Source organism: Glycine soja, chromosome 4 (genome assembly GCF_004193775.1).
Source record: "Glycine soja cultivar W05 chromosome 4, ASM419377v2, whole genome shotgun sequence".
NCBI lineage: Eukaryota > Viridiplantae > Streptophyta > Magnoliopsida > Fabales > Fabaceae > Glycine > Glycine soja.
Window position 1 is genome coordinate 8,582,132 of NC_041005.1, and position 23,570 is coordinate 8,605,701.

Below are 23,570 nucleotides of genomic sequence, written 5' to 3' on the forward strand. Positions count from 1 at the left end.
ATATTAAGATTAAATGATAAATATTGTTAATGCATATTTATTTTAATTATTTATTAACTCTTTTTAATTGAAAATAGTATAGTTCGATTTAATATATACATGTTTTGTATCATGGAAATATTAATACTAAGTGATATGTATATGATTCATGAGATGTGATAACATATTGGGTTAAGATTATAACATTGTGATTGAGATTGAGTATATGTGATAAATTAAGGATGTGTTGAACTATAAGATATATGTATTGAGATTTTGTACGCATTGAGTTGTGAGCTATGAACTGTACAATTATACAATTGTAAGACCTTTTAAGGACGATGAGTTAATGCACAACGGGTTTTATGATGGGCTCCATTATGGGAACCCAACAAATGTAATCACTTTGAGATGCAACGAGTTAAAATGATTTTGAAAACAATTGAATAGTTGTGTGTATTACATAGTTCAAACTCCAGCGGCACATATATGATTTTAAATGTCTGTTTTAATGAGATGATTAATCATATGAACATAACATATTAATATTATTATTGTATGATATGTATATGATTAATGAGGTATGATAACGTGATGTCTTGGGATTATGAATGTGTGATGAACTGTGTGTAAGTGACAAGTTGGGTATGTGTTAAATTGTGAGACTACATGGTTGGATCATTCTTGCAAAACAATTTGACTTTGACTGATCTTCCTATGATTTTACCTAGTGAGAGTGATGTGACTTACTAGTGTGTGGTCTGTCTTGTCATGTACTCCTGGGCGCTTGACGAGGTTTTTCATTAACATAGTACTACATTGTATATAAGATTGAGTCTTAGTGTATCTGTTGTATAACGCTCGTGTAATGATCATTGTGACTTGTTATGTGATGGTATGTAATGAATTGTGTAAGTGTGTGATGCGGTATTGCATTAGAGATATGTTGTCTTAAATATGTGATTAATCATGAAGGCATGGAATGTGATTTGTGATTAAATTCTAGAACAAGTGAGGTTATGTCTTGAGTGTTGAAATGATGCGAACTTTGTCAAAGTTGAGTCTTGTTATACCTATATTGTTGCTATAATTATATTATCGTTATATTTATATCATACATGTATGCTTCCGTTTGCCTCTATTCGTTGAGGAATGTGATGACTTACTCCTCGTGTGTTGTTTATGTTTGGATTGTGATGATCTCGAATCTTGTGTTCGTGGGAGTAGATGACTAGGTGGATTGCTTTAAGGAACCTTCTATTGGAGGACGCCAAGACACAATGTTCTGATAGGATGTGATATTGGAACATGAGTTTCTGTTTTAATTGCATGATATTCTTGAATATGTTATTTTATTTTATTCTGCTACTTAACTTGGACTTTTTGTAAACTTGAACGACCTTGTTCTGAGCCGAAAATATTCCTAAGAAGTTATACTTGATAACAATGAAACGAATGTGGATATTTTACCCACATGAATTTACTTACAATTTTATTGAATAAAATTGATTTAATTAAATTTCATGTTTTATATGTTTTTTTTCATTTATATGCATGTTGGGGTAGAAGGTGTCACATGGTGGCTCAAAAATAATTGTCATTCTTGTTATCATTATATCCCAATATTATGATATTATACTAAGCATAGTTATAATTAAATAAAATTGTTAGAATTTTTACGCTACCTTCAAGTCTATTATTAACTTATGTTCATGTTAGTTACAACTAATTGTTGCCGGACTATTTGCAACTTCAAGTTGAATTTATTGTTTACGAGTATAATAATATCACTTTTTTTTGGGAAAAACTATTATTTAAGAAGTTTTATTTTTCCCAAATTTTTAAATTTGTTTCAGTATTTGTCAATTACAGAATGTTAGCCAAATGGAACACCTCATGTTTCATTGGAGTCAGACAATCCATTGGGTTAGAAAAAATTAAGTTACAACAATATTATCTCCAATTTTATATATAAGAAATATAATATAACATTTTTTATTTCTAATTATAAGAAACAAAAAATTATTTTATCTTTAAATTTTTTTTATCCTTAATAATTACACTTATTTTTCCATTAAAGTCGTGTATTTGCAAAACCGGAAATAGTATCATTTTGTCATTTGTGTTATATGCAACTAATTTTGTCTTCGTACTTCTACATTCATTTTTTTCCTTCTAATTGCTGAGTCTTCTTTTGCCATACACATACCGTGAATGAAGACACACCCAAAAGTAGTAAAGTGATATAAAACGGATAGGTGCCAAAAAGTGCTCAAAGTCAAAGACACTGTAACCTCAATGAGGCATTTGTTGACGTTCGTTAACAATATTAACTATCGATTCATTTGATACTCAATTCTCTTCCGATTGTCCTTTTTCTTTTAATTTTTCATCCAAAACCTGTCTGTTAGAGATCCACTATGATATCTAGCATCCTTGTACATAAGGTGGGAAAAAAGAAAAAAGACTACGTAGAAATACAAATTATCCAGCTGCACTGGGGCAAGAAGCTTACCCATACTATATCGTATTAAAATCTTTTCTTTTTATTTTATAATGAAAATGAAGACGAACCCTGACACAATATAACGATAAAGTTATATCTTGCTGATTGGTTGATTGTAAATATGAATTTGAAAACAATCTCTTTACATATGTAAGATGGGGTATAATATTAATAACCTTCATTCATACCTTCACATAGTCAGGAACTTCTGGACATTGGAGTACGTTAGTTTATTTTTTTTATAATGAAAATAAGTAGTGTATCTTTTAATATATTATGAAAATTAATTTCCGTAATGTAGTAAAATATAACTATGTTATAGAAACTAGTTCATGTAAAATATGCAAAAGTTAAAAAGTGGAAGCATAAAGGTGAGAGAAGATAAGATATTTTTAAAATATATAAAAAAAATATAAAAAGTAAGCTCTCCACCCTTCCTCCATCTCTAAGAATAAAATAACCAACATGCAAGTACTCTTTCACATGCAACCTTTTGATAAGATATAAAAAAATAGAGATATAAGATTGATTTAAAGGTAAAAAAAAATAAAATCAGAAGAGACTGTGGGTCTGAATTCTCTCATTAACAAAAATTAACAATTCTAATAACTAATATTTGTCGATAAAAAAATATGAGGGTGTGAAGGTAAGAGAGAATAAAAATATTTTGAAAATATTAAGAAAAAAGGTAATGGTGAGAAGAGGGAAAAAAGGTAATGATAAGAAAAGGGGAAAAAAAAAGGAACAAAAATCAATAACACCAATTAAAAGTCGATCCAATAATCCACTTAAACTGTTACTAAAATAATTGATTAGTTGAATTAGTTAAGTCATTTATTTTCATAACATTGTCCATACACATAAATTGAAAAAAAAATCATAAAAATATGTTAAATTATTTCATAGATTCTTTGAAATGAATGTTTGACGTTAGGTCATTAAATTATTATTATTTTTTAATTGTGTAATTGAACTGACATTTATTTTTTAATCAGATTCTCATGTCTAATTGTTATGACAAAAAATTAATCACATACTTAATTGTATAAATTTAATATTCTCACATCTCATTCTCATCTCTACCGATTATATCAAACAAGTTCTTCAATCAGTGTTCTCTCACATTTGCTGGTTGACTCAATCTGAATATTGTTTCACAAGTATTTTCATGTTTCACCTTATAACTGCGCATTTACACAATTGACTTGGACAATTAATTTTGCACTCAACCTTAATATTATTTCAAAAGCCTCTTCATATTTCACCCTATAATAAATTTATACAATTGACTCACACAATTAATTTTCTATAACGATAATGATATGGAAGGATCAATTAAAAAAAATAAAAATTCAAGAATTCAGTTGAAAAAAATACTGAAATCTAATTAAAAATTGTAAAATATATAATTTAGGTCCCATGGAGTAATCTTTGTTTACAAAATTTTAATGCTCACAGGGCATCTTAGGTCAAGTAACTTGTTTATTTAATTAAAACAAATGGACATTTTAAGTAACTGCTCGCCAATTTTGTATTTTTATTTTTTATAAATACTTGAAAGTTTACTACTTGACTGATTAAAAATGAAGTAACTTATTAGAATCGGTCTAACAGTGAAAGTTTAAGTGACACGTATAAGGTTTTAGGTTCAATTTTGGTTTAAAAAAATAAAATAATAAACAAGTTGAAGTTGAACCCACCCCGAAACTTAATTTATTTATTTTTGGTAACACCCTGAAACTTGATTTAACTTAACGCATATGCAGTCTTAAGACCCCACCCGTCCGCGCGAAATCAAAACCATCAACCCTCCAAAACCTGAAAACGAAACGATTGCTATCCGCTTCTCACACTACTACGCGTTCCTTCCTTACCAACACAAACCAGGGTTCATAACACCTCCATTTCACTCCCAACTCAATGCATATTGGAAGTGCTGCGAGAGGCATTTCAATGCAAATACAACGGATGGAAACAAAATGAACGCAAAAATATAGTTCTTCAAACTTAATTTTGCAACGGATTCCAAACATGCTCTCAACCGTAGCAGGTATTCCTAATTTCTCGTTTCCATTTCCCTATTTCTTTCACGCTTAGATTCTTCTCCGAACGCGCGTAATCTATCGCACGAGACAGTGTTTGATTCTCCTAAGATGAAACGGAGAAAGCGCAGCAACGGCCAGAGCAGAAACGATTGCGTTCTCCTCCACATACTAACATTCCTGAACGCCAAACACGGCGTAAGAACCTGCGTCTTGTCGACGCGATGGAAGGACCTCTTGAAGCGTCTTCCAAGCCTCATTCTCCACTTAAGTGAAACATCTGGGGTCTCATTTGACAAATGACAATCAACCTTACTGAGTACAATCTCCATTTTAAACATGAATTCTAATATGCAGGTCGAACCACTTACCGGGAGTGTCCTTCATATGCTAAATTCTAACGTACGAATCATGTGCTCTGTCATTTGTATGTGTGCTTCTCTGCATATGCATGGGCCCCTTTTGTTTTTGGGGAGCCTTCATGAATCATTTAGTTTCTACTAGACATGTATATTGATGGCTATTTTCTTTTTGGCTATGATTTTTGTTTTGTATCGAGATTATTCCACTTTTTCGCGTTGATATATAGAGCAACATTGTGTTTATTTGTATTTCATTGATATGGTATCATTTCTAACCAAATATGAAGCTCAAAATTGCATATTTATCAGAAGCTACAAGTATATTCGAGCAGAAAATTTGATGGACAATAGATGAAAGCACACTGAAGCGAATAGTAGAGAGGTTGGTTGATAATGTAAGTTGTAAGAATATTAAATTGAAATGTAAGTAAATGATTCGCAATGTAAAGACTTTTATTGAAAGAAGTGGTTGGAAATATACACTCAACTCAAAGAACCAACAGTCATTGATATGAGACCTGATAGGTGTTACAGGGTGTTTGGTATAAATGTTTCAACAACAAAAAATAAATACAAGAGTCTTATAGATTTTTAACTCTTAGTGGTTGAATCATGCTATACAGACATGTGTAAAATAGGCTTGATGAAAATCTGTCGTCTATCTTGATTTACTTATTGAGATTTGTGTGCGAACTAGTATAGAAATCACAAATGAATCAAACTTGAGTTTCATTTTCAATTCATCATTCTTTCTAACATATATCTTGATAATTTGATAAAACATTAGATAATGTATAAACATGTAAAAAAATACATTCATTCTTATAACGTTTAATTTATTGACTTGATTGCTGCAAATTAAAAACGGTGATATCCAACACAACTATCTCTTTCAAGGCAATTTTTAATTATACCTACATTCTAATATTGTTAGATGATATCAAAGGGTGATATCTAATATCGTCATTAAAAGTGAATGAACGCATCTGATGCTGCCCCAATTGCCCAAAGCAAGAAGTAAAATAGCCGTCTATTTGGATTCCGGTTTGAAAAATTATACACGGAGACTTTCATGTTGTGACACCTTAAAGAAAAAGAAAGGAGAAAGAAATAAAAATATGACAAGTAACGTGATAAAGTTATAAGATTAACTTTGTAATGGTAATCGAAGGAAAAATGAGAGAGGCAGTAAAAAATTTCACTAATAAAAATTAATAAATTAACGTTTTGCTTGCTGATTAAAAAATGGAAAATAACAATTTAATTAAGAAAAAAAATCTGTCAAAATAAGTATTTATAATATATAAATTCCCACTTTTTAATAAAAGTAAATCTACACATGATGGTGATTAGTGATGGAATTTCAAAATATATAAAAAAGTTAAAATATATTTTTTTCACTCATCTTATTTTTGTTAGTTTTTTTTATGCTATTAATATTGATTTTGATTGACATGATAAATATCTATTTGATGTGATATTTGTAATAATATTGAACCGTTCTTCAAATTACTCTCTGAAAATTAATAAAATATATTAAATAGGAAATAAATTAATAGATATTCAATATTTTAAGAATGATCTGTATAATATTATTATTTTTAGAGGGAGTGTAATACTCGAACAACAAATTCATGGTTTATATACTGATAAAAAAACAAAAAAAATAAATTGATGTTGTATATTTATGTTTACATATCTTGCTAACAAGTGTTTTCGCCGATACAACTTGTAGCATCTTTCGAAATTCTGCTCTCAAAGCAAAGCATTCGGTTCTTTTTCCATACTTTAATCTTAGCGGTGGCGCTCAACCTGGAAAATGGTCCTTCCAATCTTTCTGTCCTGTCTGCAGCATCTCTTCACACATAAAACATTTTTTTTTAAAAAAAGGATCGTATAAAGGAAATTGGTAGCTATAAAAATTGAAACTCAATCTTCTTTTTCCATTTTTCGTTTTCGTTGCGAACAAAAACATAAACAGTAGCTATGGCGCCATCTGGGTCAAGCAACAATGCCATGGCTCCTCGTGTTCTTCATTTTGATCTAATTGAAGGAATGCAATTTGCGGTACAAGGCTTCTCTTGAGTCATTAATTATAATTTTAGCTAACTTGAGATATAATAAATCGTATATCATTAATACTTTTTTTGTTTGTTGAATCTTCCTAGATTATTATATCCGGATCATTGGAGAATCGCAACGTGCGAATTGAATTTCAACTCAAAAATTGTACAGGGACTTGGATCCTTCACTGGGGTTTTGTCTTCAATGGGAATAAGTAAATAAATACTACTACCTCCGTTACTTTTTGTTTTTTTAGAAATTAAAAAATATAATAAATTTTCTTCATTTTATTAAAATAATTGTATGATTTCCTATTTTATTCCATTTTTTTCTCATTCCATAATAAATGTATTGTAAATTAATTAAATAATAAAAGATAAAATAAGGATCTTATTGATGAAATAATATTACATTTGTCCTTAAATATGAGCTGCAACACTCTAAACAAAATGTATTTATTGTTCGGTAGTCTATCACTTAAAGAACATTATAGTTAAATATGTTTAATTTGAATGAGTTATGAGATGAATAATTTTATAGAAAATTTTTCAGAAAACGTGTGAGTGAAAACAAAACATACTAAAAAAAATTTTGTGCTAGTAAATGGGGATTGACAATGATCCTGAAGTCGAATGGTGTAAGAGCTTGTTGTCAAGATCTTAGAAATGACTACATGCGAAGAGTTTTGACCATTAAGAATGATGAGTGACGTGTCATCATCATGATGAGTGACGTGTCATCATGTGAAAACCATTAAAAATGTTGTCGTGGTGTAAGAACTATCGATAAATTGATAATTAGAGACGTTACATGAGTTCCTATTTTTCAATTTTGTTTATCCTTTTTTATAAGACTCTTCATGTTGTTTTTTGTAATAATTATTTTCACCAAAATAACCTTAATTACTTTACAATAAATGTTATGAATTAAAAAGATAAATATATTATCTCTAATAAGGATTGATGTGAATTAATTAAAAGAATCTTATTTTTAGAAAGAAAGGTAGTAATTAATGTAATTTTCAACTTTGTAATCGATAGATAAATAGAAACAATTTTTTTCCGAAATTTGACAATTAAAAAACAATGGAGAAAGTAAAACCTTTTTCTTTTTTCAAGAAAAATGCTTAGGTGTGCAATTTTTATTTTTCATCCGAATCACTAATTCCTAGAATCAGTGTGCATTAGCCACTTAGTGTGTTGATTAATTGAGATTATTTCAGTTTATTCAATAATTTCAAGTTGGAATTTTTTATATGCATATAATAGTTCAACTTGAGCCTCCACTCAGCTCGATTAGGATTACCCTGACTTCCATAGAGGATGCCTACTAATAAAAAATCAGTGTGCATTAGTGTTGGATTATTTGCGGATATGGAATTTTAAATATGTTTTTGCTACACTATCTATATCTTTGATGATTTGTCATACCTTGTTAATTGTTGCTTCACGTAACAACTGTTTAAAGGCAAAAAACAAGTGAAATGAAGTGTACAAACTTTTATTTTGTCCTCTGTAGGAATTGGTTCATTCCAGCTGGTAATTCTTCTGGAGCAAAATCTTACAAACAGGGTGCATTGCAGTCACAATTTACAAAGGTTTTATTTTATCCTTAAAATTCAACAATATGGATAAATGATGCTCCAGAGGTCAGCATGTTAAAGTTTTTTTATGCATGATTTGCAGAATGGACAGATATACATGCTTATAATTGAGTTGCGGGACCCTAGCATACATGCCATTGAGTTTGTTCTGAAAGATGGAAATCACGATAGATGGTTTGCCTCTAAGTTTTTAAATAAACTAAGATTTGTACCAATTTTTCTTGGTTTCAATTTTTGCAACGTTGAACTTGTCCAGTGAAAATTATATTTCTTGGTTTCTAGGTTGAAATTGAACCACAGCAATTTTCGAATAGAGATACCTGCAAGTGATGCTCCTGGAATATCTCATTCTGATTCTAGAATACCAAAAAATCTGATAGAACAGAAGGCTTATTCACGGTGGGAGGGAAGGCCTATAAGTTTGCCCCAGCAACAGAAGGTATTTTTAACATATTGCAGCGAAAAAAAGTTTATATTTTTAAAGAGACTTTCAATGAGAGGCTTGTTCATTTTTCTCACCACTACAATTATAACACGGAGTCTTTTTGGTGGGACATCTGGGTAGACTTTATATATGGTGCTGTGTACATGTAGCCTAGTTTAGAAAATGTGACATGTTGAACATCAAAGGGATTAGAGAAAAAGCACAATGCAAATAGAGTAGAGAGAAAGAAAAAGGAAAGCAAAAGGTGCAAGAAGAGAGGCAAGATAGTGAATCAATCTGTCCTACAACAAATTCAAAGTATGTCATATATATAGATACTCTTTTCAAGGGTACCTTCAAATTTGCTCTCATTTACTGAAGTGGTAATTACAAGTAGCCTTAAGAATTAAAGTCACAACTTGAAGAGCCATAACTATCAACAAAGTGAAATATTAAAACTCTTTGGAATTAATATTGTTGATGCACTTGTACCCCTCTTCATTTCTATCATAAGGCAATATTTCTTCAATATAAAATGACAGTCTATGCATTGAAGTGAACCTACGAGGATGGGAAATTTTCATCCTAGTTCTCTCGTTTACATATAGAGTCTTTTCCTGTGTAATGGTTTTTTGTTGTCTTTCTGCTGTAGCTATGTTAATAAAAGTATGATCACTATGTTTTGTTGTATCAAAGATATGCCAAACTTTATTATTCATTTTCTGAAACAAATTTCAGTCCCATTTGTACTTTCACATTTTTGGTGCAGCAAAATTATGATATTGCATTGAGAGAGCTCCCAAATCACTTATCAAAAGGAATAACCTTGACCGAGTCACGGAATAGCTATCTAACTGGAGGAATAAAACCTGTGAATGATAACAGAGATAAACTCAGAAGTGGTATCCAATATTCCTACCTTAATATTGAAGACTGGTTGCAAAAGCATTCTGAAGGGCATGCCAAAGGCACCATATCAACAGCAGCTCTTATAGAGAATTTTATAGGGGGAACAGATGTATTGTCAAAGCAAATATATCATGTTCATAACTATGAGATTATGGTTAGTTTTGTTGTTATCATTCTTGTCATGCCTCAAGGACTATTTTTTTTTGGACAGTTTTAAGACTTTCATGCATTGATAGGTATTTTCAAAAACCATTAATGGCAACAACCACATTTTCATTGCTGCAAACACAAAAGGTACTACGGTGCTTCACTGGGGTGTATGCAAGTCCTCTCCAAGTGAGTGGTTGGTGAGTTTATAATTTCATATTCTTAAGCCTCTGTTACAGCAGTTACATGTTTTTTTTGGTTTCATTATCTGATTTTGCTATATTGTGGAAGGTGCCACCACAAGAGATATGGCCAGAAAACTCAAAACTGGTTTCTGGAGCATGTCAAAGCTATTTTAGAGATAACTTTGCAGGGAATAGATCCTTTCAGGTTGTTTATGCAAGTGCATTGTTTCACAGTCCTACTATTGTGGATTCATGGGTTAAAGACATATACTAACCATACACCTTTCTTACCCCCCTTTTCCCGAAAAAAGATTGTAGATGTCAATTTGCAGAAAAGGAATTTTGCTGGTATTCAATTTGTCATCTGGACAGGTGGATATTGGATTAAACACAATGGGGAAAACTTCTTCGCGGAGCTCAAACCAATCAATCCAACTGAAAAGGTCATTTTCATATTTCTTCTTTAACATTTTTCATGTTATGTTAAAATATGCAGGCCATAGTTCCACATGCTCACCCTTTTGGCCTCTTGCAATTAAAAAGTTCCTGAAAAAGTTTTTAAATGAATTAGCATATAGAACACCAGGTGATCAATTCCAGTCAGTTGTATTCACATTGTAATGTTGATTATTTAATATTTCATTTCAATTATGTTTCCATGATCCCTGTATGCCTTCATCGAATTCTGTCAACTTTTGCTTGATTTCTTCACTACTTTTTTTTTTTTTTTTGTTTCTTCACTACTTTTTTTTTTTTTTTTGAAGTTCCCCATGTAACTCTCTTGCAATTTGTTTGTCCTATTGACTGCAATTCTTTTTCGCTCCATTTTTAATCCTGTGTGTTTTTGTCTTGACTACACTATTAAAGTGCCACCAAAATCGTCAAATATAACAACCTCATTCAATAAAGAAAAAAGAAATCTCAAAAAAGCCAAATAATGCTTTTATTTTTTGGGGATAAGAGAATAATAAATTAATAGAAAGAAATGAGAGAATTTACATCCGAAGAATCATAAGAAATTGAAAGGAAAACAAAATAGTGCGCCAAAAAGGTGCAAAATAATGTCAGATAGGCTTTTCTGATTTTAGGACTGACCTAAGGGTAAAACAACTAAAACTTAAGTTTTAGGCTCATTAACAAAAAATTATTTATTATTAGTCTTTTAAAGTAAAAAATGTCACATATGTTGTCAAGAAAGTCCAATATATAAGTCTCTTATTAAAAGTAAACAAAGTTTCTCTCCAAATTTGCCTTAGGCCTCACTCATTATTGGGTGGGCCCTGTCTAGTCTCTTTCCAAATGAAAGATTGATCTTTGAGGGAGTTTTGGACTTCTGAAATGATCGCCAGGTAGGATTCTCTGGTGATTACGGGAGTAAATCAATAAAAAGACAAATAATATTTGAGATGAATATAATCAAGTAAAACTAGTATGGACTCTAGTTCACTAATTTCATTATCACTAAATTTCCTATGCAAGTTGAAATCTAGGGGAAAATGGAGCCATGTAAAGAAAGAAAAGGATTTTCAGTGGGTGAACTGTGCTAAAAAAGAGAGATGATAGGGGAATATTGAACAAAATGTTTGAATAAGCATGAATTAAGTACCCAAAGAATAAAAATAATCCTTCGAAGTTATCCAAATAGATAGAGACCATTTGAACTACACTATCCAAATTACTATGTGGATTACCACCCAAATATACTGAAAAAATATGAGGCCAGTGTAAGGTTTGACAACAAGCCAAAGATGCATGTAAAGAAAGAATTAAGGACTATATTCAACCAACTACACTGCTCTTAGCCAAATTATCCTTGAAAACAGTGATAACTTCAAAGAACTTGGGAATAGAAAGAAAAGAAAAAAACTGACAAAGTTATCACTTTCCTCAACTAAAACCAGAATGCTCCTATTAATATTTAATGTAGTATTAATGATGGCCTCTAAAAGGATTTCAGAAATGAAAGAATAGAAGATCTCAAACTTCAGAAATGGAGTATTGATATTAACTAACTCAACTGAAAACAGTTACATCTCTAGTATTTATACTAGAGTTAGACAACTGTTACAACTAACATTAGTAACTGCCAACTAACCTTAAGTTACTTGAGTTAACTAACACAACTAACCAACAGTAGTTAAAAAACAGAAAAGGAGTAATTCTACTATCCTACTCTAATATCCCTGACAAGCTCATGAGGTCCTTCCTTTACAAAAGTTTTGTGAACAACTATGAGCTTGTCCCTAAAAACAATGAAGTTGGAAGGAGATAGAGATTTGGTGAGGATGTTAGCATATTGGTCAACAGTAGGAACATGAATCACTTGAAGACTCTTTTCCATAACTTTTTCTTTGACAAAAAACAAATCAAGCTCCATATGCTTGGTTCTGGAATGCAGAACTGGGTTGTGGGCTTGAGAGACTGTGCTCATATTGTCACAAAAGATCACTGGTGTAGTGTGTCTAACTTTTAATTCAAATAGCAAAGTCTGAATCCAAGTCACTTCAGTAGAAGCAAGAGCTAGGCTTCTATACCCTGCTTCTGTACTAGATCTAGCAACAACTTTCTGCTTCTTTGACCACCAGAACACTAGATTAGGTCCTAAGCAAATTTCTGCCCTTGAAGTAGATAGCATATCATCTAGATCTGAAGCCCAGTCAGCATCACAACATGCCTGGACAGAAAAATTGGATAGTTTAGAGGGTTGTAGCCTTAATCCCAGCGTTAAAGTCCTATTCAGATATCTTAGAATTCTCTTCACAGCTTGCCAATGCTACATAAATTGGCATACTTTATTCATAGAAAAACATATTTCTGGTCTTATTATAGTGGCATACTGCAGTGCCCCAACCACTAATCTGTAAAGAGTAGGATCTCAAAATCTCTCTGAACCTATTTAGATAGTTTGCAGCCTCCAACCATAGGAAATGCAATAGGATTAGCCTCATCCCTTTTTGTCTTTGTTAGAAGATCCCTAAGATACTTGGATTGAGTAAGAGTAAGAGAACAATCAGGATGATAAGTGACTTCAATCCCTAGAAAATAGTCAAGATCTCCAAGATCGTTTAAAGAAAACACACCGTTTAGCCGAGTCACCAGTGTTCGAATTAGTTTAAAGTCATTCCCTATGACTATAATATCATCCACATAGATTTATGTAAATTCTAGAAGTTGCCTTAGAATACACAAATAGAGAGGGATCACACTAGGGATAAACTGAAACTACAACAAAGTGTTTTAGAGTTTATCATATCAGGCCCTAGGAGCCGGCTTAAGGCCATAGATCGCCTTGTTCAGTTTACAAACTAGCTGCTTGTCAGACTTTTCAAAACCAGATGGTTGCTGAATGTAAACTTCCTTTTCTAGCACACCATTTAAGAAAGCATTATTTACATCTAGCTGTTGAAGGGAACAGTTATTTGAAATGACAAGAGTAAGAATGATTCTTTCAGTAACAGGTGAGAAGGTTTCATTATAATCATGACCGATTCTCTGATGAAAACCTTTTGCAACCAGTCGAGCCTTATACTTGTTGACAAATCCATCTAGATTCTGTTTCAGCCTAAAGACCCATTTGCAGCCAATAGCCATTTTGTTAGGAGGTAACTCAACTAAAGTCCAAGTGCCATTCTTGACCAAAGCATCAAATTCAGATTGCATGGTTGCATACCAGGTAGGATTTAAGATGGCAGATTTGACAGACTTAGGTTCAGCATGAGTCAATAGCAGCGTAGGATTTAAGTCTAGGTTTCTCAATGCTAGATTTGGCCCTTGTACATACGAAATGAATTTTTTCTGGTCTGGATAAAGAAGGTTGAGTTGGTGCAGTAGGTTGTAAAGGTTCAAAAGGATGAGAGGCTCTAGTAACTTCAAGTGAAAGTTGACAAGAGGTAAAAAATGGGAGAGGGATTAACAGGTTCAAGGACAAGTTCAAGAATAGGTTCAGGTTGGGAAATAGAAGTAGAAGCATATGTGGTTGGAAGGGAAAGGCTAGGTTTTGGTGTAGGATGATAGGAAAAGTGTTGTTGTTGTATAGATGCAGTGGATAGTTGGGAGGGTTGTGCACCAACAGAGACAGGAACAGTGGATAAAATAGCGAGGGGGTGGGATTAGGTTGAGAATCAGTGGAAGTAGAAGGTTTTGAAGTAAATAAGGTAGGATAAGGAAATTTTGACTCATTGAATAATACATCTTTAGAGATGTAAATTCTGTCATCTAAAGCATTTATAGCCTTTGTGTGAATTGGAGTAGCCTAAGAAGACACACTCCTGACTTATATTGAAGTTTATGAGAATTATAGGGTCTTAAAAGTGGAAAACAAGCACATCCAAAAATTCTGAGGAAGGAGTAGTCTGGAATTTTGTGAAACGGCTTCAGAAAAGGAACCTTATCTTGAATAGATGTATAGGGAAGTCTATTGATTAAATACACCCTGTGACACCCTCTACCCCATATACATATATGTAATAAAAGAAATATAAGTGCATAATTAATTAAAAGTTCATCAAACATATAATATATAAAAAAATTTCAAGGATAAAAAGTTCACATTCACTTCTCAAATATCAAAATAGAACTAGTCCAAATAAAGAAATCAAATTGTCTTGGTTCAAAACACGGCCGTCCAAGTTTATGAAAAGAAATTCAACTAACAACGAAAATCATAAAACAACTACACTATTCATGGAATTATAACATGTTAAATAAAAGCCCTATGTCCCAATGTCACATTTATCAGAGCATTTCCCTGAGAAAGGCTAAGCCTCTCCATCTCCAGCATGAAACTCATCATATGTTGGCTAATTGAAACTAAATGGCACTCAGCCCAAACATAAACACACATCGGGAATGAGTTATCACATTCGTATATAATAAAACACTAGAGCATGTGAAACATATAAATACATAGAGCTGAATTAACATAAACATCATCTCTTCACAAAATCACACTCATTCAAGTTCACACACTCCAGAAACCAACACCGAAATCTCAATCGTTAACTCAATGAAAGTCAAACATAAGCGTTATGCAACAGATATATTAGACTCAAACCTACATGTAATGTGATACCATTTTTAGTGAAAAACCTTGTCGGGTGCTCAGCAGTAAATGACAAGACTAGCCTCACAATAGGTAAGTCAGGTCACTCTCACTAAATGAAATCATAGGGAGACCAGTCAGGGTCACTCTGTTTTGCAAGAATGCTCCAACCATGTGAAATTGACATAGGCTTAAAAGAGCAATCAAATCGTGTGTATTTCCCCCCAAGGCCTAGACTCCGAGGAGTCCGTCAGGGCCTCTCCCTCCTAATTTATAGGGTTCACACTTAACACAAGAACATATCAATTTCACAGCAATTTCGCACGGGACATCAATTAGTCCATCAAACACAATCAATTCATGAATAAAAGCATAAGAATAGAATTGAATTTCATAAAATAATCCAAAATTGATCTTCTAGGGATCTTTACACGTGTTCATTCTAAGGAGGTAGAAGGATGCGATTGCAAAGGCGAGGATGCTGCAGCGACCAGAGTTGGAACCGCCTGAAGCAATGTTGCAACCAATGGAATTGGAGTTGGCTCATAATAGACTGGCGAATCTTCGTCAGAACTGGTTGAGGAACCATAATCGCCGTTGGAATTAGTTGAGGAACCGGTACCAATGTTGAAATCGATTGAGGAATAGAATTAGCCATCGGAGTTGAAGAAAACGGTGGTAGAGGGGGAGGAGGAGGTTAAAAATTGTTTGCGGAAGCCATTGTTGAAGCTCAAAAGATTGAACAAAGCTCTATGATACCATAAAAGGATTTCAGAAATGAAAGAGAAAATCACTAACTTCAAAAATGGAGTTTTGATATTAACTAACTCAACTGAAAATAGTTACATCTTTAGTATTTATATTAGAGTTAGACAGTTGTTACAATAACATTAGTAACTGCCAACTAACCTTAAGTTAGTTGAGTTGACTAACACAACTAACCAACCGTAGTTAAAAAATTGAAAAGGAGTAATTCTACTCTTCTACTCTAATAGCCTCTTATTAAATTTTCTTTTTCTATAAATGCCTAACCTTCATGTTGATTAAATGATGTAGCCTTTGGTCTTACTATTGTTGCAGAGCCCTAATACTTTTCCTTTAGGAATTAAAAGAATTGTGTAACATAATATTTTAGAATTTTTTTTTACCTGAAAAGCCTTACATATTGCTCAATTTACATACAATTCAATAGAGATGCAAAAGAGGTTGTTTTATGGTTATTGGATGAAATTTCTCGTAGAGAGAAAGAAGCTGAGAGATCTTTGATGCACATGTGATTATGATAATTGTTAATTATTTGTTTTTGGACTTCATTACGTGACTCTTTTATCTTTATCTTCTATTGTTTTAGTTTCTGCTTTAGTCAATAAGTGGTTCCTACACTTTAGGAGCAAGTTAGGTTGTTATCCACATATTGCTAAAATCTTGGTAATGTGATAGTTTTATGTTTTATTTGAATTATTATAAATGTACTGCTGCTAATGAATAAAATTTATCATTCCATTCCTTCTTCAAATATTCAACGCATTCCTCTATTCTTTTCTCCTCTTTTTTATTTTTTCTTTTCTTCCATAAAACCAATAAAGTGGTATCATAACTATCTTCTTACGAGACCTGTGAAAATTGACGTTGAAGCAAGCTTTTCATAAGTTGCTCCTCCTGTCTTTGATGGGGAGAACTATGACCTTTGGGCAGTTAGAATGGAGTCCTACCTAGAGGCATTGGATTTCTGGGAAGCTGTGGAAGAGGATTACAATGTTCCTTCGCTGTTAGACAATCCCACCATGACTCAGATAAAAAATCACAAGGAAAACCAAGAAAGCAAAAGCAAAGACTTGTTTGTTTGTTGGTGTTTCAAAGATTGTCTTCACTAGAATCATGACCATCAAAACACCAAAAGCAATATGGGATTATTTAAAGGAAGAATATGCAAGGGATGAGAGGATTCGAAGCATGCAAGTGCTGAACTTGATGAGGGAATTTGAGCTCCAAAGGATGAAAGAGTCTGAGCCAATTAAAGAATACTCAAATAGATTGCTTGGCATTGCTAATAAGGTTAGATTATTGGGCACTGAATTTGCTGATTCCAGAATTGTATAAAAAATTCTGGTTACAGTGCCTAAGAGATATGAAGCATCAATAACCACATTGGAGAACACAAAGGATCTATCCAAGATCACTTTGGCAAGAGTGTTACATGCCTTGTAGGCCTAGGAGCAGCAAAGGCTTATGAGACAAGATTATGTGGTTGATGGTACTTTACCAGCCAAGCATTATGAATGTGGAAGTATTGTAAATGACCAAAGTAAAGGTAAGGGTAAAAAGAAAAATTACCCACCTTGTCACCATTGTGGCAAAATGGGTAACCCACCATTCAAATGCCGGAGAAGACCAGATGCAAAGTGCAGCAAATGCAATCAGTTTGGACATGAAGCTGTTATTTGCAAAAGCAAGTTTCTACAGCATGAAGACAATGCCCAGGTCATAGAGCAAGATGAAGAAGATCAAATGTTTGTGGCAACATCTTTTTCAGCAAGGAGTAGTTCAGAATGCTGGTTGATTAATAGTGGTTGTACAAACCACATGACATATGACAAAACACTCTTCAAGGATTTGAAGCCTACTAAAGTCTCAAAAATCAGAATTGGGAACGGTGGCTATATTTCGGCAAAAGGAAAAGGAGCCATCGTAATCTCAACAAGTTCAGGTATAAAGACAATCTCATATGTTCTTTATGTACCCGATATTGACCAAAATTTTCTTAGCGTAGGTTAGTTGATAGAGAAAGGATTTAAAGTATCCTTTTTGAAAATCAACATTGCCTTATCTTTGACATTGCTAGTCAGGAGATGCTGAGAGTTAAAATGAGAGGTAAAAGCTTCTCATTTGATCCAATTGAGGAGGAGTGGGTAGCCTATTTCACTCAAGCCAGCCCCATAGAACTTTGGCATAAGAGACTTGGCCATTGTCATATTCAAAGAATGTTGAACATGAAGAAGAAAGACATGACAAGAAGTCTAATGGTGTTTTCTCGCCAAATTGCAATGCTTGCCAGTTTGGTAAACAAAATAGAATGCCATTTCCCAAATCAACTTGGAGAGCCTCTCAAAAGATGCAACTAATTCACACTAATGTGGCAGAACCTCAAAGAACACCATCACTACAAGGTAGTTCATACTTTATTCTTTTCATAGATGATTTTACAAGAATGTGCTGGATTTTTTTCTTAAAATTCAAGCATGAAGTGGCTGGAGTATTTATAAAGTTCAAGAAGATGGTGGAAACTCAAAGTGGCTGCAAGATTCAAGTTCTAAGATCCGATAATGGGAAGGAATATACCTCAGCACAATTTATTTTATTTCATGAAGAAGCTGGCATTGAACATCAACTCACAACTCTATACACTCCAGAGCAAAATAGAGTTAGTGAAAGGAGAAATAGATCGATAATGGAAATGGCTAGATGTATGTTGCATGAGAAGGAATTGCCTAAACAATTTTGGGCTGAAGCAGCTAATACTACAGTATTTCTTTAAAATTGACTTCTAACCAAGACCTTAGAAGATAAAACTCCTTTTGAGGCTTGGTATGGGTATAAGCCTTCACTGATCTTTCTTAAAGTGTTTGGTTGTGTTTGTTTTGCACATGTTCCACAAGTTAAGCGGGACAAACTTGACAAGAAGGCGATTCTGGGTATTTTTGTGGGCTATAGTTCAATTTCAAAGGCCTACAAAGTGTATCATCCTCAAATTGGAAAGATGGTTATCACAAGAGATGTGCATTTCAATGAAGATCATAATTGGGATTGGAAGAATCCACAAAGAACAAATGGATCCTTAAACAATATTGAAGACAATCATCTTGAAGAGCAAACAACAGAGTTGTTGCAGAATGAGTTAGAAGGTGAACCCTCAATTAGAGGCACAAGGTCGTTGTCTGACATTTATCAAAGATGTAATGTAGTAATATGTGAACTTGCTAGCTGTGAAGAAGCATTAAAAGACCCAAAATGGAAAATTGCAATGAAGGAGGAGATGTCAATGATTCAGAAAAATAGAACATGGGAGCTAGTTGACAACCCTATAGATAGAAAAGTCATTGGAGTTAAATGGGTTTTCAAAACAAAGCTTAATGCATATTGCTCAGTCAACAAATACAAGGCCAAACTCGTAGTAAAAGGGTATGCACAAATTTTTGGTGTTGATTATTCTGACACTTTTGCTCCTATGTCCAGATTAGACACAATTAGATTGGTGTTAATGGTTGCTGCTCAAAAAGGCTAGAAAGTATTTCAGTTAGATGTCAAACCTACCTTTTTAAATGGAGTTTTACAAGAAGAGATATATGCAGAGCAACTAGAAGGATTTGTGAAGCGAGGTGAAGAAGATAAAGTCTATCTACTAAAAAAGGCCTTCTATGGCCTAAAGCAAGCACCAAGGGCTTGGTACAACATGATATATGATCACCTTTTGAGCATCGACTTTGTAAAAAGCTTATTTGAATCCACTCTTATGTGAAATGTAAGGGAAACAATTTTCTCACAATTTCCCTCTATGTTGATGATCTTTTAGTGATCGGAGATAATACAAGGCTGGTTGAGGAATTCAAATAAGAAATGATGCAGGCTTTTGAAATGAAAGATCTTGGTCTTATGACCTACTTTCTTGGAATTGAGATTAAACAAAGTGAGAATGATGTGTTCATCTGCCAAAAAAATATGCAAAGGAAATATTGAAGAAATTCAGATGAAGGAATGTAAAATAGTTAGCACACCAATGAATCAAAAAGAGAAGTTGAGCAAGGAAGATGGTGCTGATAAAGTTGATGAAGGATATTATAGGAGCTTGATTGGATGTCTAATGTATCTCACTACAACAAGGCCAAACATTCTATTTGTTGTAAGTCTCCTCTCTCGATTTATGCATTGTGCTAGTGAAATTCATTTAAGAGCAGCAAAAAGAATATTGAGGTATATTAGAGGCATTGTTGATTATAGTGTCAAACTTGAGAAGTGTCAAGAATTAAAGTTATATGGATTCTCTGACAGTGATTGGGCTGGATCCATTGATGACATGAAAAGCACTTCAGGATATTGTTTCAGCCTAGGTTCAGGAGTTTTCTCATGGTGCATAAAGAAGCAAGAGATTGTAGCACAATCCACTGCAGAAGCTGAATTCATAGCAGCAACAACAGCTGTAAATCAAGTTTTGTGGTTAAAAAAGGTTTTATGTGATTTACATATGCAGCAGAATCATATGACAGAAATTTTCATTGACAACCAAGCAGCAATTGCAATTTCAAAGGATCCAGTGTGTCATGGGAAGGCTAAACATTTTAACATCAAGCTCTACTTCTTAAGAGAGATGCAACAAAATGGAGAAGTGATTTTAGTTTATTGCAAGTCAGAATATCAATTGGCAGATTTGCTTACAAAACCACTTCCTGTTAGCAAGTTTGAGCTCTTAAGATAAAAGATTGGAGTTTGCAGATCCTAAAGCAAGGAGGAGTGTTAATTATTTGCTTTTGGACAACATTACGAGGCTCTTTTATCTTTATCTTCTATTGTTTTAGTTTTTGTTTTAGTCAATAAGTGGTTCCTACACTTTAGGAGCAAGTTAGGTTGTTATCCACATATTGCTAAAATCTTGGTAATGTGATAGTTTTCTATTTTATCTGAATTATTACAAATGTAGTGCTGCTAATGAATAAAATTTATCATTCCATTCCTTCTTCAAATATTCAACGCATTCCATTCCTCTCTGCTTTGCTCCTTTGTTTTATTTTTCTTTTCTTCCATAAAACCAACAATAATTAGGTGTTTCACAAAACCTTTTATTTCATTTTCATTAAAACAAAGTTTATGATAACTCTCTAGGTTACTTTCTAGTGACTTCTTTGTCTAGTGAGACATATAGACAGGAGAACATTGTAATACAATTATTACAAAGACTTGAAGGAAAGGAAAGGAAAGGAAATTAATATTGTAATATAGTCGTTGTTAGTTTACTTCCTTTTCTTCTTATGTTTTCCCCTTTTTGGTTTTTATGTTGTTGAAGATCTTTACTATCATCATTGTAGTGTAAATTCCTTCTTTTCACTTTGATTTTTTTTGTATTAAAAAATTATATATTGTAGTTGAACTCTGAAATGATTATTTAATATGTTTAATTTTTCTCAGGTTCAATATTGCCACGGAGCTGATAGATCGTTGCAAAACAGAAGTGGAACTAGGGCTGATTGGAATATTAGTTTGGATGAGGTTCATGGCTTGCAGGCATCTCACATGGAATAAGAATTTTAATGTAAAACCTTGGTAAATAATTATCCTTTCACTCCTTTTACTAATTATTCTTTCCATAGAAGTTCTTGTTTCATATCCATTTTGTGATAATTATAGCATCTCCTTTTCTCGCTCGATAGACTATTTCTTTTGAACTTTGGATTATTCTGTTCAATTTCACTATGGATTTGTTATAAGTGAAACATAAATCTCCTTTCTTCTTTAGGTTAGACTTGTATGTGTGCACCATTTTCATGATACACTTTTTAGGCCATCATAGATGTGATATTGGGTACCCTCAATTGTCCAAAAATTTGTTTTTCCTCTTGTCTTTCCCAGTGCAATATATATATATATATATATATATATATATATATATATATATATATATATATATATATATATATATATATATATATATATATATATATATATAGTTGTACAATTTTCATGCTCCAAATGTCTAATCCTAGGTATAAGGGGCATGTGTCGAGATCGCACGTCGACTATAAATATGTAGAATATTAGCATTTTGTTAGAATATATGGTCTAATGTGATGATAATGATTGCTAATTAGTTAGCTAGTGATTAGGATTGTAAGTTAGCTACTAATTGGATCCTAATTAGCTCCTTTATTACTCCATTGATTGATTTTTAATCTAGCTGTAAATACAAGATCAAGTATGTAACCCTCCCTCATACACAATTTCTCTCAGACATTCTTTCTCTCAACCCTTATAATTTAGCAATGTAGTTTGAATGGTTGTAGTTGATGGTGGATCGTCGGTCCAATTAATAATTTGCCTTAGCCCAATTTCATAAAGTATTTTGTCGTATTGTCAACTTGTTCATGTTTGATATTCCTCACTTATTGTTCTATATAGAGTAATACTAATCTTAATCGTTGGTATCACAAGCCTATCTGTTGCTTATGAAATGAATTGTATTCCATTTGCAGTGAAATCAGCGAAGCTCAAGACAGATTTACTAATTTTCTGCAAACAATATACTTGAACTAGCCAAGCAATAGGGAGATGCTAGTAAGAGAATCCGTGATGAAATTCTTCTTGTAACATTTCATTTTTCGTAAATAAAATAAAAAGGTTTTTTAGTAAAAAGAAATAGAAAATGGTGAGATTTTTATAATTAAATAAATAAAGATAAATAGCTGTATTAAAATAATGATTTGAAAAAAAATATTTGATTTATTTGTTTGATAGGAAATAAAATAGAGTTCTTTTTTATAAAATAATAAAAATAAATAAATAAAATAAATAATAGGCTATGAGTACCATATCTATAAATAGATGTATCTTAGGTCAGTTTTCAGACTCACGATACTTTCTACGCCTCCTCTTCCTCTCAATTTCGTTTTTCCGTCTCCTCTCAAAATCCTCTCTTTTTCCCGCATATCACCAAACCTATCTCAGAAAAATGACGATATCGGACTCATTCACCGTTGGATCATTGTGAAATTTGAGCACCAGGTTCAGAACTCATTTCTGAACATTTTCTTAAGAAAAAAATGTCTGAGCTGAGAGAAATACCCTTTGCATCGTAGTTTTTTCTTTTCCCGTAAAAACTCAAAACTGTCTCGGAAAAACTACAATCCCGGACTTGTTAACCGTTGGATTATCATGAAATTTTGATATGTGGTTTGAGATTCATTTCCTCACATCTTAACCGTTGGGATTTGCATAATAACATCTATGGAGAGAGAAATACTCATCTCACATATTTAATAGAATGGAGGCTCCAATCCCTTCTCCTTCTTTCTAACATTTGGGAACCCTATCAGAGCAGTCAGAAGAAAAATATGAGGAATCTCAAGAAATCGCTAGAGATGCCGCTATTGCTATCACAATGCATAAGTGAGCCCGCTTAGGGGTAAGGGGTGAGTTATTCACAATTGGGGAGTAGTGAGAACATGTGTAAGGATCCTTAGAGTATCAATTAGATGGGAAGAGTGTTCTGCAAATTTTGATTTTATCTTTATAATTATAACTGTGAATTATATATGTTTAACGA

At 32.8% G+C, this 23,570-nt stretch overlaps 1 protein-coding gene across 2 annotated transcripts; it reads left to right on the forward strand.

Annotated features, from left to right (window-relative positions):
* The first annotated feature begins 6,697 nt into the window (after positions 1-6,697).
* Positions 6,698-22,651, forward strand: LOC114409234 (alpha-glucan water dikinase 2-like). Of its 2 annotated transcripts, XM_028372619.1 has the most exons (11): positions 6,698-6,956; positions 7,058-7,167; positions 8,472-8,550; positions 8,639-8,730; positions 8,839-8,995; positions 9,750-10,043; positions 10,126-10,236; positions 10,328-10,426; positions 10,533-10,664; positions 21,440-21,574; positions 22,501-22,651. In XM_028372619.1, exons 1-10 carry the CDS (start codon positions 6,876-6,878, stop codon positions 21,551-21,553), a joined length of 1,269 nt encoding a protein of 422 aa, XP_028228420.1. In that variant the 5' UTR covers positions 6,698-6,875; the 3' UTR covers positions 21,554-21,574; positions 22,501-22,651. The 2 variants fall into 2 exon arrangements, with proteins under 2 accessions (XP_028228420.1, XP_028228421.1); XM_028372620.1 differs by lacking the exon at positions 22,501-22,651 and having other exon boundaries at positions 21,440-21,676.
* The last annotated feature ends 919 nt before the right edge of the window (positions 22,652-23,570 follow it).

Excerpts from the sequence above, each read along its gene's own strand:
- LOC114409234 (XM_028372619.1), top strand. The coding sequence starts at position 6,876 with ATGGCGCCATCTGGGTCAAGCAACAATGCCATGGCTCCTCGTGTTCTT. Across the intron at positions 7,168-8,471 it reads TTTGTCTTCAATGGGAATAA|GAATTGGTTCATTCCAGCTG; the intron begins GTAAATAAATAC and ends TGTCCTCTGTAG. Across the intron at positions 10,237-10,327 it reads CCTCTCCAAGTGAGTGGTTG|GTGCCACCACAAGAGATATG; the intron begins GTGAGTTTATAA and ends ATATTGTGGAAG.